This window comes from Otolemur garnettii, unplaced genomic scaffold (genome assembly GCF_000181295.1).
Source record: "Otolemur garnettii isolate 467f Iridium unplaced genomic scaffold, OtoGar3 scaffold00029, whole genome shotgun sequence".
NCBI lineage: Eukaryota > Metazoa > Chordata > Mammalia > Primates > Galagidae > Otolemur > Otolemur garnettii.
This window is the reverse complement of record NW_003852424.1, coordinates 13,608,763-13,621,299: the sequence shown is the minus strand read 5'-3', so window position 1 is coordinate 13,621,299 and position 12,537 is coordinate 13,608,763. Positions and strand designations below refer to the sequence as shown.

Here is a 12,537-nt window from a genome sequence, read left to right as displayed (position 1 = left end):
GGCGCCGAGCCTCTCAGCTTGACTTTTCTTTTTCTTTCTTTCTTTTGTTTTTTTTTGAGATGAGGTCTTGCTTTGTTGCCCAGGTTGGAGCCTTTAACTACTGAGCTCAAGAGATTCTCCCACCTCAGCCTCTCAAATAGTGGGCACTACAGGTGTGTGTCATACCACCTGGTTAATTTTTCTAATTTTTGTATAAATGGGTGTTGTTATGTTGCCCAGGTTGATATTGAGCTCCTGGGCTCACATGATCCTCCCACTTCAGCCTCCCAAAGTGCTGAAATTATAGGGTGTTTCCCTTGTGCCCAGCCTTACCCCAAATTAATTTTTCTCCTTCCTCCAGACCTTTCCACAGCCTTCACTTTGGGGGTATTTATTTACCTGCTGGCTGCCTCTTTCTTTCCCCATCCTGGTGGGGGGTTGGGTACTACTGGGAGCTGCCCCCAGTCTGCCCTGGATTTGAGTCCTGGGTTTCCTGCTGGGTACATGGGCTCCTTGGGGAGGAGCCCAGGACCAGGGAAGCTATGATTTTTGCCTGGGGAAGTGGGGGTCAGAAGGTCCCATCTCAAAATCTGTGGGAAGTAGAATTGGGGGCAATAAGAGGACTGTTTGACCCAAACCCAACTTGACTTAATAGCTTCCACAATTGGACTGTCCACCCTCAGTGGGCACTGGTAACTTCCACCATGTAAACATCTTCTGGGTCCTAGCCAGCTCCAAGAAGCCTAAGACAACCTCTCTGGATCCTCAGTTTCCCCATTAGTAAAGTAGTCTTGTTGGATGGTATGAGAAACAGATGAACTAACCTTTGGGCGAGTGTTAAACAGAAGTTTAGGTATTCATTCAACAAACACAGATTGCTGCTGTGGGTTGGGTGCTGAGTATTTGGCAGGAACCAGTGAGACCTAGCCTGTCCTCAGGGATCTGGTGAGGCAGTGATTAAGGGGCAAACAAGTAAAGGTGCTAGCTAGTTTCAGGAGCTGCCTGGTAAAGCAAGGACATGAGCTGACTGGACTAGGTGGGGGCTAGGACAGTGACAGTGGAGACAAAGGAAGGCTTCTAGGAGGGCTGAATATGATGTGTGCAGAAGCCCTGAGGTTGAAACACCACAAGGAGGTCCCTGTGTTTTTCGTGAGCCTGGGTACTTTGCTGTGATCTGCTTCCCTCGTATTGGTAACTCCAGGCACCCAGAGGCCAAATGTGTCTTGTTCAGCCTGCTTGCCAAAGTGGTGTTACTCACTTTCTAGTGCTCAGCTTAGTACTTAGGGCCCATGGGAGGGTGAAAGGAGACATAGGCCTGCCTGTGAGGTCCAATGATAAGCCAACGAGGAGCTAGGCCTTGCCCTGAGGGTGCTGGGGAACCCTGGCTAGGGCTGAGACAGGGAAAGAAATAGGCAGGTCTTTGAGCCTGAAGGAAAAGGCTGAGAGACTGTGGTCTGGAACTGAGAGGGAGTCTGGATGGCTCAGTTGGTGAAGGTCAGACCCAGGTTCACTCCAACAGCACCCCTTGCCTTTGTGGTGGCTGGGTACAGCCCTACCTATCAGAGCCTCTGATCCCTCATCTATAGAATGGGAATAGTGCTGGGCATCAGTTGTGATCTGTATTCCTGAGCCCTGCTCTGCTCAGACATCTTCGAGGGCTCTCCTTGGATGTGGCTTCTGTTATCAGGCTTGTCCAGCTGCTTGGGTGGAGATACAGGCCCTGAGGCCCCAGGGAGGCTGTGAGTGAATCTGGGGCATGGACAGGGGTGCTCCGGTCTGAAAGACATTGGTGTAATGTAAACATGAGCATCCCTTGAGTGGTCATTGGTTGCCACACTGAGTGCTTGACTTGCCATGTACTTTTCCATCAGCCCTCTTTGCAGCTGTGGGAAATTGAGCTGTGACTTAATAGTGGGTGTCAAAATACTAGTACTTGCCTGCTGCAGTTATGGTGCAGGTGACAGGAAATGAGCCCAACCTGGAGGAAATATTCAATCCAGGGACATTGCCGACAGTGAGAATGGTGTGGCATGGTTGAGGGGGTAAGTGAGTACCCCATCACAGGAGGAAGCCAACTAGCTGGTAGCTAAGGTGAAGGGAGGATATCTGAGTGCCTCTCCCAGACACACAGGCACCTGCAGAGACGATTCTTATCTCCACTTTGCACAGAATGGGCTGCAGATCACTGAATGAAGTGTTTGCTATAGCTGGAGTTCAGACTCAAGGCTGAGATTCCAAGGCCTACAGCCTGATGACAAGTCAGCCTCTGAGTTTCTTGGCATGCCTTAGCCAGAGAATTCTGAGTGCCTGTTGCTCTGCCTGTGAGTCTTCTGTTAATGGCAACTTGGGCTCTTGTGAGTTTATTGGTCAGATAACTTGTCATAGATTTTTGCCTAAAGTGCTATCCATGGAAGGTTGTGCCATTAAACTGCTTGTCCCACTCCAATTTCAGATGGCCCTAAATCTGCTCAGCCTGATTTCCCTTTTTTTTTGTTAGAAACAGAGTTTCACTTTCTTACCCTCGGTAGAGTGCCATGGCATCACAGCTCACAGCAACCTCCAGCTCTTGGGCTTAGGTGATTCTCTTGCCTTAGCCTCCCAAGTAGCTGGGACTACAGGTGCCCACCACAACACCCAACTATTTTTTTGTTGCAGTTTGCCCGGGGCCAGGTTTGAACCTACCACCCTCAGTATATGGGGCCGGTGCCCTACTCACTGAGCCACAGGCGCCACCCTTATTTATTTATTTATTTATTTTTTAAAATTAAAATTTATTTTTTATTAGATCATAATTGTGTACATTAATTCTATCATAGGATACAGTGTGTTGCTTCCATATGCAGTTTGGAAAACTCTCATCCAACTGGCTAAGACTTTTTTTTTTTTAGAGACAGAGTCTCACTTTGTTGCCCTCGGTAGAGGGCTGTGGTGTCACAGCTCACAGCAACCTCCAGCTCCTGGGCCTAGGCAATTCTCTTGCCTCAGCCTTCGGAGTAGCTGGGACCATAGGCACCCACCACAACGCTGGGCTCCTCTTTGTTGCCCGCCACCCTTGGTATATGGGGCCCGGCACCCCACCCACTGAGCCACAGGTGCTGTCTTTTTTTTTTTTTTTTTTAAGATGAAGTCTTGCTCTGTCACCCAGGCTGAGTGCCATAGCATTATCATAGTTCACTGCAACCTCAAACTCCTGGGCTTGAGTGATCCTCCTACCTCAGCTTCCTGAGTACCTGGAACTATAGTACCTGCCACCACAATTGGCTAACTTTTCTATTTTTTTTGTAGAGATGGGGTCTCAGTTTTACTTAGGCTAGTCTCAAATTCATTGCTTCAGGGGATCTTCCTGCCTCAGTGACTGAACTGTTAGGGTTACAGGCATGATCTTCCATACCCAGCCCTGTTTATTTATTGACCAAGATGTTCTATAAAGTGTACAAACTTAGAACTTGATTCTTGTTTTTACAGTTTTTTGGCCAGGGCTGGCTTTGAACCCACCACCTCCAGCATATGGGGCTGGGGCCCTACTCCTTTGAGCCACAGACACTGCTCAGCTTGATTCTTTGAGTATACAAGGCCTCACTCCTGATCTTTTTTTTTTTTGCAGTTTTGGCCAGGGACAGGCTTGAGCCTGTGATTCCGGCTATGTGGGGCTGGTGCCCTTACTCCTGATCTCAATGGCATCTTGCTTTGACTGTCCTAGGATTTTAAGGCCCTTTCTAGTCTTTTGGGGGAGGGGTTTGGATGTGTGCATTTGGTTTTAATTTGTGTCTTGGGAACTTGGGAAGTTTAGGTGGGAATTTGGATTTGGGAATTAGTCTTAGAATCATGGGATTTCATTGAGAATTAATTTAGTGGGTTTTTTGTTTGCTTGTTTTTTTGTGATTTGGGTTTTTGTTGTTGTTGTTATTTTATTTTTTGAGACAAAGCCTTTCTTACTTTGTCACCCAGGCTAGAATGCAGTGGCATCTTCATAACTCACTGTAACCTTCAACTCCTGGGCTCAAGCAATCCTCCTGCCTCAGCCTTCTGAATAGCTAAGAATACAGGTGCATATCACCATGCCCAGCTAATTTTATTTGTTTGTTTTTTAGAGATGGGGGTCTCACTATGTTGCCCAGGCTGGGCTTGAACTCCTGGCCTCAAGTGGTCTTCCTTTTTCCATCTCCCAGAGTGCTAAGATTACAGGCATGAGTGCCTGGCCAGTACTTATCTTTTTGAGCACCAATTGTGTGCCAGACATGGCTGTGCCTGCTGGGGATACAGTGGGAAGTCCAAACAAGCAGGGAGTGAGGATGGAAAAAGAGTTAGCTAATAAGTAGAGGGAGGTCGGGTGTTTCAAGGACAAAAGCCAAAAGGAGATGAGCCATCGAGAGCCCAGGGAGGGTGCTCCAGGTAGTATGCATCACTGATGCAAAGACCTGGAGGTAGGGGTGTAAATTGCATGCCCAGATTGGCAGCCAGGAAGGCCCTCTGTAGCAGAGCAGGTGTTGGGTAGTTGGGAGATGGGGGCAGAAGAATCCTGGTATCCCATACTTCTGAGCCTGGGGGAGCTCTGCAACATATGGTAAGGGCGGACCAGGCTGTACAATTTCTTCTTGCTGGAAAGTTTCCATCCAAGAGGTCCCCCTACCTCCCTTCCTGCTTGCTTACAGTGCCCACCATACCTGTCTGTCCCCTTTTACTAAGTGACTTGACCCTTGGGGCCCTGCAGGAGGTCTGGCCCTGCCAGCTAATCCATCTTCACAATTAAAGCCATTTGCTTGGAGCAGAGCAGATTAGCTCTAGGGAGCCACTCTAGCCCCTTCTCTGGTCCTGGTTCCTGGGGTATATTGAGGGACAGTACTTGGGGGCATAAGGCAGGTGGGTTTGGGCATAGTCTTGTGTTTCTGGGGGTTGTTTCCTGGTTTATCTGCTGCTAGGATTGAGGGTGCTAGATATAACCAGGTTTCTTTCTTTTCCCTCCCTCCCTCCCTTCCCCCTTTCCTTCTTTTCCTTCCTTTCTTTCTTTCCTTCTTTCTTTCCCTCCTTCCTTCTGTTCCTCCTTAACACAAAGTCTCACTTTGTTGTTCTGGGTAGAGTGCCGTGGCATCATCATAGCTCACAGCAACCCGAAACTCCTGGCCTCGAGCATTTTTTTCTTACCTCAGCCTCCCAAGTATCTGTGACTGCAGGCATACACCCCACGCCTGGCTAGTTTTTTTCTATTTTTAGTAGAGATGGGAGTCTCACTCTTGCTCAGACTGGTCTGGAATACCTGAGCTCAAGCAATCTGCCCACCTCAGCTTCCCAGAGTGCTACAGATGTGAGCCATCATGCCTGATCAAAAACCAGAGCCCTCCTGGCTGCTCCTCTGGACATGCCATTTATACTCCCACCTTTCTTAATTGTCCACTTCGAGGAGAACTTATATTCAAGTCTCAGAGGTTTGAGGCCTCACTGACTTGCAGGTAAAATCTTGAAGGCTTGAGGTTGGGGGCGGGCAGCAGCTTTTCTTGGCCATCTACCTGCTGTGTGACTTTGGGCAAGTATCTTCCCTTCTTTGAGCCTTAATTTACTAATGTGTCATCACAATAGTACCTGCCTTCTAGGTTATGTGAGGATGAGACAAAGTACTATTCTAAGGGTCTAAGACTCCATCGCTGAAAGGGGGTGAGCTTCCCATTGCTAGAGGAAACCAAGTAGGCAATGGCTCTGGTAGGGTTCTACCTAGCCTTAAGGACTGCCCCCCACCCTGGCCCACAGGCCTCTTCCGGGCTGCCTGCCCACTCTAGCCGGCTCCCAGGTGAAGAGACTCTCAGCTTCCAAGCGGAAGCAACACTTCATCAACCAGGCTGTGAGGAACTCAGACCTCGTGCCCAAGGCCAAGGGACGGAAGAGCCTCCAGCGCCTGGAGAACAGTGAGCAGGGGTCGGGAGGCACCTCTTGGGCTCCTAGGCCTCAGACAAGAATGGTGTGCATGTTGGTGATATTTGTTGCCCTTATCATGAACCATAGAGCTGGGCAGTGCTGGGTATCAGCTCTGGGCCAGGAGGCAGGTAACAGAGCCAGATATAGACATCCCCCAGACTCTTGGATTAGGGCTGGGCCAGAGCAACCCCTGGGCTTTGGAGCTGGGGCTTTAAAGGATATGTAGAAGTTTGACAAGCCAGGGAGAAGTCTGTGGAATTCTGGAGGCTGGCTGGTTTCTATCCTTATAGGAAGGACAGTTGGAGTATGGAGGTGGGGAGGTGTGAAGGTAGGAAGAGAGGAAGGATGGTCCTTGGGTTCCTGTGGAGCCTAGGGGCCCCTGAGAGCCACCCTAGCACAGAGGACATTTGTTTCCCTCTAGCACAGTACCTCTTGACCCTGTTGGAGACAGAAGGAGGCCCACCTAGCCTGGAAGATGGGGACCTGGCACCTCCTGCAGCACCAGGCATTTTCGCGGAGGCCTGTAACAATGCAACCTATGTGGAGGTAAGACCCCCCAGACCCCCTCTTCCCTCCACCAGGATACCTGTGTCTTCACAGATTCTGGTGCCTGTGTGTGGTTGAACCACCAGGCCCTTGGCTATGCTAATTCTTCTGCCAGGAGCACTCTACCAATTACGATCTCTAAGGCCCTCTTGGAGTCCCTAGACTAGGCTAGAGCCCCCTCCCCACCCCTGGAACCTTCCAGAGCTCATCATATTCATCACACTTGGGAATCAGTGACTCATTGGGAGAGTATGTGACCTGTATCCATTCCCCACCCCAGCTGAGTCTATCATGGTTGCCGACTTCCTCCCTGCCCCTGGCACCCAGATGGGGCCCAGTGTACAGTGGATGTCCCGTCAGTGGGCCGTGGTGTCCACAAGGAGTGCCTCCGGGTACCTGGTGGCCTTTTGTGTCCATTTGCCAAATGGGGAAACTGAGGCCCAGGGACGTGCAGACATCAGCCCAAGACCGAGCCTGCCTCCTTCTTTTCCAGGTCTGGAATGACTTTATGAACCGTTCTGGGGAAGAGCAAGAACGGGTTCTCCGCTACCTGGAGGATGAGGGCAAGGGCAAGCCTCGGCGGAGGGGTCCTGCCCGGGGGGAGGATCGGAGGAGAGGTGCGGGCTGGCTGTGATAGGTGGTTTTGGTGGAGTGGATGGGGCTAGGGCAGGGATAAGGGTGGGTTAGCAGTCTGGTTGGGCAGGGCCTGGTATAGATGGAGCCAGTGGGGCAGCAGGTAGGGTCCTGTCATGGGGGGAGCAGCTGGCTATGGTAGATGGGGCTGTGTGATAGGCGGGACTGTTAGATTAGGATGGGGGGTCCTAGTGTGGGTGGGGGGCCAGGGTATGATGTGGGTATGTTTGGGTAGGTGGGCATGGACTGGGGGTTCCTACCACAGCTGCTCCACACTGGGCTCTTGCAGAGGACCCGGCCTACACACCCCGTGAATGTTTCCAGCGCATTAGTCGGCGGCTAAGAGCCGTCCTCAAGCGGAGCCGCATCCCCATGGTGAGTGCCGGGCCTGGCCTCTTCTTCCTACCTACCTGGTCTTTTTCAATGGCCCTTTTCCATGTTATAGGTTCTCATCTGGGGACAGGGTGAGGAAAAACTGGTTACCTGGTATGGGTCATGTCACATGAATCGGAGCAAGATGTAGACCAATGTGATTAGAGTGCAGGATCCAGGGCTGGACAAAGGCTCTCCTTTGAGTAGGAGAGACAAGGGCAATGAAGAGGGGCACTGCAGGGTATATAGGAATACCCTAGGCAGAAGAGGCAGGCATGGAGATGGTATGACAATGTCTAAGTGCCTGGTGTCCATATTGCAGTAGCCTCATTCAGTCAGTCAGAGGTGACAGTGGAACCCAGGGCCTTAGGCTTACAGGGCCTTGGCCAGCCTGGTGGGGGTCCTGTAGTTACCCAACCATTGGGCCTGGCTCTCCCACAGGAAATGCTAGAGACCTGGGAGGAGCGGCTGCTGAGGTTCTTCTCTGTGTCCCCCCAGGCCGTGTACACGGCCATGCTGGACAACAGGTGAGTGGATGGGGAGGAGCAGTGAGCCTTCACCCCAACACCAGGGCTGGCCTGGAGCACAGCCACTCAACTCCCACTTTTCCACAGCTTTGAGAGGCTCCTGCTCCATGCTGTCTGCCAGTACATGGACCTCATCTCAGCCAGTAAGTGTATGGTGGTGGCCTTAAGACCCCAGTTGCCAGTTCAACCTGGGGAATGAGACCAGGGTTCCACGTGTCTGGTTCATTAGTGGGAGACTTCTGGGGAAGTGGGGAGAGTTCTGGGAGTATAGACAGTGTGGACAGAGACATGGCAGTGAGACTCTGCATCAGGAGCTCCTACTTGTCCAGCCCTGTGCTGGGTGACACTGGGGACACAGCTGGACAACTGGAAATAGATACCACTTGATCTACATCTCCAGGTCTGGAGAGAGGGTGGGCACCTAGGTGTAGGGGTGGTAAAGCCAGGCTTTGAGCGACCTCACAGATTCAGAGATGGGATGAGGAGACTCAGTGACTAGAAGTTCATATTTAGTCATAGCCCCTCCAATGCCATATATGGGACTTCAGGCCCAGACCCCCTTCTGGGGCTTATATCCCTACTTTTACAACAAAGTGTGGCCTTAGGACAAAGCTCCCTAGTGAGGGTCCTTGTAGCCCTTTGCTGGCACCGGCCACCCCATCTTGTCCTAGCTTCCTGAGCCTGTCTCTCTGCCTTCTGCCTGGAGTTGCTGAGGAGATGGTTTCCCTGGCAACCCCAATGGTTCTTCCTCACCCACCTGCCTTTGTTCTTACAGACTTAGAATGGAGGGCTTTGGCTGCCAGTGGGAGGCTTCTCTGTGGGGACAGGGCTATGGTCTAACTCTAGACACAGAAGAAAGGAGTCTTAACAAGATCAGGGAATAAGGAAGGGGGTTCCCTGAGGCAGAGGCCCAGAGGTGAGACTGAGTTTGTGTTGGGTATGGCTAGCCCAGGTTTTGGAGTAAGGGAGAATAGAAAGTGGGGGGAGGGGAGGTTAATGGGGGCTGGATTACCCAGGGTCTTGATCCTCAAGATCACTTCTGCAGGTCAGGGTTAGAGGCTGGACACTTGGTCAGGTATGTGTGTGAGTGCCCACTTGACCTTGATTGAGTATGGGTGTCTTGAGGTCTCCATCTGTACAATGGGATAAGTAGCAGCAGAGAGTGCCAAGCACCACAGATTGAAAGCACTCAGGAAGCATTAGTTGTTTTTGTGAGTCAGGCCCTGGGTCCTAGGAAGCTGGAGTCAGCCATGTCATAATGACCATCTTGCAGTAACCTCTAGAAGGGAAGGAAAGGACAAAGGGCATTGCCCTCTGGCCACTCTGGGTCCTCACAGTTCTGTGTAGCATGACTCTTCAATTCCTTTAATTCTTGCCCTGCTCATCTCCTCCTACAGGTGCAGACTTGGAGGGCAGGCGGCAGATGAAAGTCAGTAATCGCCACCTGGACTTTTGGCCGCCAGGGCTCCTCCTCTCTGCCTACCTGGAGCAGCACAGCTGATGGCATCCATGCCCCTACCTGGTGCCCCATATGGCTCCCAGACTTCTGATATCTTCTGCTAAATTATCTTCAATATTTTTAGAATTCTTCCTTGGAAACTTGCTCTTTCCCTTGGGGTGGTCTCGCTTACCTTTGCTCCCTCCTCACCCAGCTCTCTGCCATAAACAGTGCTGGTGGCTGGGACTACCAAGACCATCTTAGCCATTAGCACCCTGCTCTGGGACTTCTATTTGGGTAGGGAGACCTGACCTTGGCACTTTGGTGTTTTTTTCTTTAACTTTTTTTGCCCAGTCTGAAGCTCAAGTGAGGAGGGAGAGGCTGGGTTTTTTAAAATCACTTTTAATGAATTTGGTGTGATTTGTTGTAGATTTTTAAATTTCTCTTTTGGAGAGAAAAACCAAAAACTTTCCCCATCTGGTAATTTGTGGGACTTGGTTCCAGCCCTTGTTCCACCCCTACCAGTTTTTAGATTGAATGGTGGTGGTGGTGGGGTGTCTCTGGGACCCTACCATTCACCCCAAAGGCATTTTGTCTTTGTGTGTGTGTGTCTCTGTATGTATGTGTGCGCACAGTACCTTGTAACCCAGGATGGAAGCTGCGTCTTAAGGGCTGGTTTTACCCTCTCTTTGTTCTGTTGTCTTTCCTCACCCCCTGCCTTTGGCAGCTCTGGGGGTCCTGCCTGATCTCCATGTCTTTCGTACTTTTCTCCCTTCTCCCTGTTTTCTGGGGGTCCAGGACTTCCAGCCAGAAGCCTCTGCCTTCAGACAACCCCACACATTCTGTATCCCCTCTGCACCCCCAGCCTGGCGCTAGCCTCATGGCTTGGGCTGCTCCCTTGGTGGTTCCTTGGTCTGGGGGAATTCTCCCCCACCTCATGTGTGGGTAGCTATCCTTTGGGAGAACATGGAATGTTCAATAAATTTCTGGTGCTCTGGCCTTGGGCTATGTGGGTTTTTCTTTGGGGTAGGGCTGGGGGCACAGTAGGTCCTTGTCACTGAGGGCTATAGGTGTGTGCCCCCTGTTTGCTGGGCCCCTCTCAAGTGTCTGGGTTTAAACTTTGGCTGTGCTGCTTGCCTGCTGTGGGGCCTGGAATGAGTGTCCTGGGGCTGCTGTAACAAAGCACTACAAACTGGGGAGTTAAAACAGGCTCTCACAGTCCTGAAGGCTAGAAATCTGAAATCCAGGTGTGTACAGGGCTGCACTCTCTCCAACTGCTCTGGGGGTCCCTGGTGTCCCTTGGCTTGTAGCCACATGGTTCAGCCTCTGCCTCTGTGTTTGTGTGGCCTTCCTCCCTGTGCCTGTCTTCACATCATCTTCTCCCTGGGTGCATCTGTCTCTGTACCCAAATCCCTTTTTATAAGGTTCCAGTCATGCTGGATGAGAGCCCATTCTAATCTCCTCATTTTAACTTGATGACTTTTGCAAAGACCTTATTTCCAAATAATTGCACATTCTGAAGTGGACAGAGGGTTAGGAATTCAAGGAATCTTTTTTGGAAGACCTAATGTAGCCCATAACATCATTTACCCTATCTATGCCTCAGTTTCCCCATGTGAAAGGTGGGTCAGCAGGAGGGATGAACAAGACCAATGTTGGCAAATCCTGGCTCTCAGTCACAGAAACACATTTAGCTTCACTTATGGCTTATTACAGTATTATCTGACTCATTTCCATTTGTGATAATTTATATTTCCCCCAAATGTTGTTTTGAAAACTGACCTTCAGGGGAAGGGTTCTTTTGTTTAAGGAGATGCCTGTGAAGCCATCTCTTTTTGCATGTTTGCTTGCTTCTTGATGTCTGTTCTGTTTTCTCTTCTTTCTTTCTTTTTTTGTCTTCTGAGACAGTCTCACTCTGTTGCCCAGCCTAGCTCACAACAACCTCAAATTCTTGGGTTCAAGCCATCTTCCTGCATCAGCCTCCCAAGTACCTGGGACTGCAGGTGCCCATCATAAAACCCGGCTAATTTTTCTATGTTTAGTAGAGATGTTATCTTGCTCTTGCTCAAGCTGGTCTCCAATTCCTGAGCTCAAGCAATCCTGCCTGTCTCCCAGAGTGCTAGAATTTCAGGCATGAGCCACCTCCCCCTGCCAATCTTTTTTTTTTTTTTTTGGCTTAGATAGCAGAAATTTATTTCTTAAAGTTCTGGAGGCTGGGAGTGCAAAATGAAGGTTTCTGCAGATTTGGTGCCTACCTGCTTCCTGGTTTGCTGAGGATCATCTCATCCTTGTAGGTCAGAGAGCAGAGAGCCCCTGCCAGTATCTTTTTCTGAACCTTTTGGGAGGGAGTTTTAGACTCACCATACCCTCTCCCTGAAAGAGAACTTTCCCTTGGGAAATATGACCTTGATCCACAACAGCTGTCTGACATTTAGGCCATTGTCGAGTTTTTGTTTTGTTTTGTTTGAGGTAGGGTATCACTCTGTGCAGTGGCCAGATCATAGCTCACTGTAACCTCCAACTCCTGGGCTACAGCAATCCATCTACCTCACCCTCCTGAGCAGCTGAGACTACAGGTGCACACCACCACATCTAGCTAATTTTTATTTTTTTTTTGTAGAAAGAGGATCTTGCCATGTTGTCCAGGCTGGCCTCAAACTTCTGGGCTCAAGATATCCCCCCACCTTAGCCTCCCAAAATGCTGAGATTATAGGAGTGAACCATCACAGCCAATACTGGGCCATTATTTTTATATAAACTTTTTTTTGTTATTTTTGAGACAGAGTCTCACTATGTTGCCCTGGGTAGAGTGCTGTGGCATCAGCTCACAGCAATCTCATACGCTTGGGCTTAAATGATTCTCTTGCCTTAGCCTCCCAAGTAGCTGGGACCACAGGCACCTGCCACAACACCTGGCTATTTTTTGTTACAGTTGCCATTGTTGTTCAGGTGGCCTGGCCCAGGTTCAAACCTGCCAGCCTGGGTGTATGTGGCTGGCACTATAACCACTGTGCTATGTGTGCTGAGCCTGTTTTTATATAAACTTTTAATTTTATAACTTTTATATTTATAGAATTATTGTGAAAGTAATGCAGAATTCCCATACACCCCACAGTTTCTTTCTTTTTTTTTTTT

At 50.1% G+C, this 12,537-nt stretch overlaps 1 protein-coding gene across 3 annotated transcripts in view; it reads left to right on the top strand.

Annotated features, from left to right (window-relative positions):
* The window catches only part of R3HDM4 (R3H domain containing 4), a 12,435-nt gene extending 2,034 nt beyond the window's left edge, over positions 1 to 10,401 (top strand). The window contains exons 2-8 of one of the 3 annotated variants that reach the window (XM_003788680.3): positions 5,722 to 5,876; positions 6,308 to 6,432; positions 6,926 to 7,049; positions 7,355 to 7,440; positions 7,879 to 7,964; positions 8,052 to 8,107; positions 9,362 to 10,401. In XM_003788680.3, the coding sequence (XP_003788728.1) occupies positions 5,722 to 5,876; positions 6,308 to 6,432; positions 6,926 to 7,049; positions 7,355 to 7,440; positions 7,879 to 7,964; positions 8,052 to 8,107; positions 9,362 to 9,465 (736 nt within the window). In that variant the 3' untranslated portion in view covers positions 9,466 to 10,401. Of the gene's footprint in view, positions 1 to 5,721; positions 5,877 to 6,307; positions 6,433 to 6,925; positions 7,050 to 7,300; positions 7,441 to 7,878; positions 7,965 to 8,051; positions 8,108 to 9,361 lie in introns of all 3 variants that reach the window. The other 2 variants (XM_023512543.1, XM_012804527.2) reach the window with 2 other exon arrangements.
* Positions 10,402 to 12,537: the final 2,136 nt, after the last annotated feature.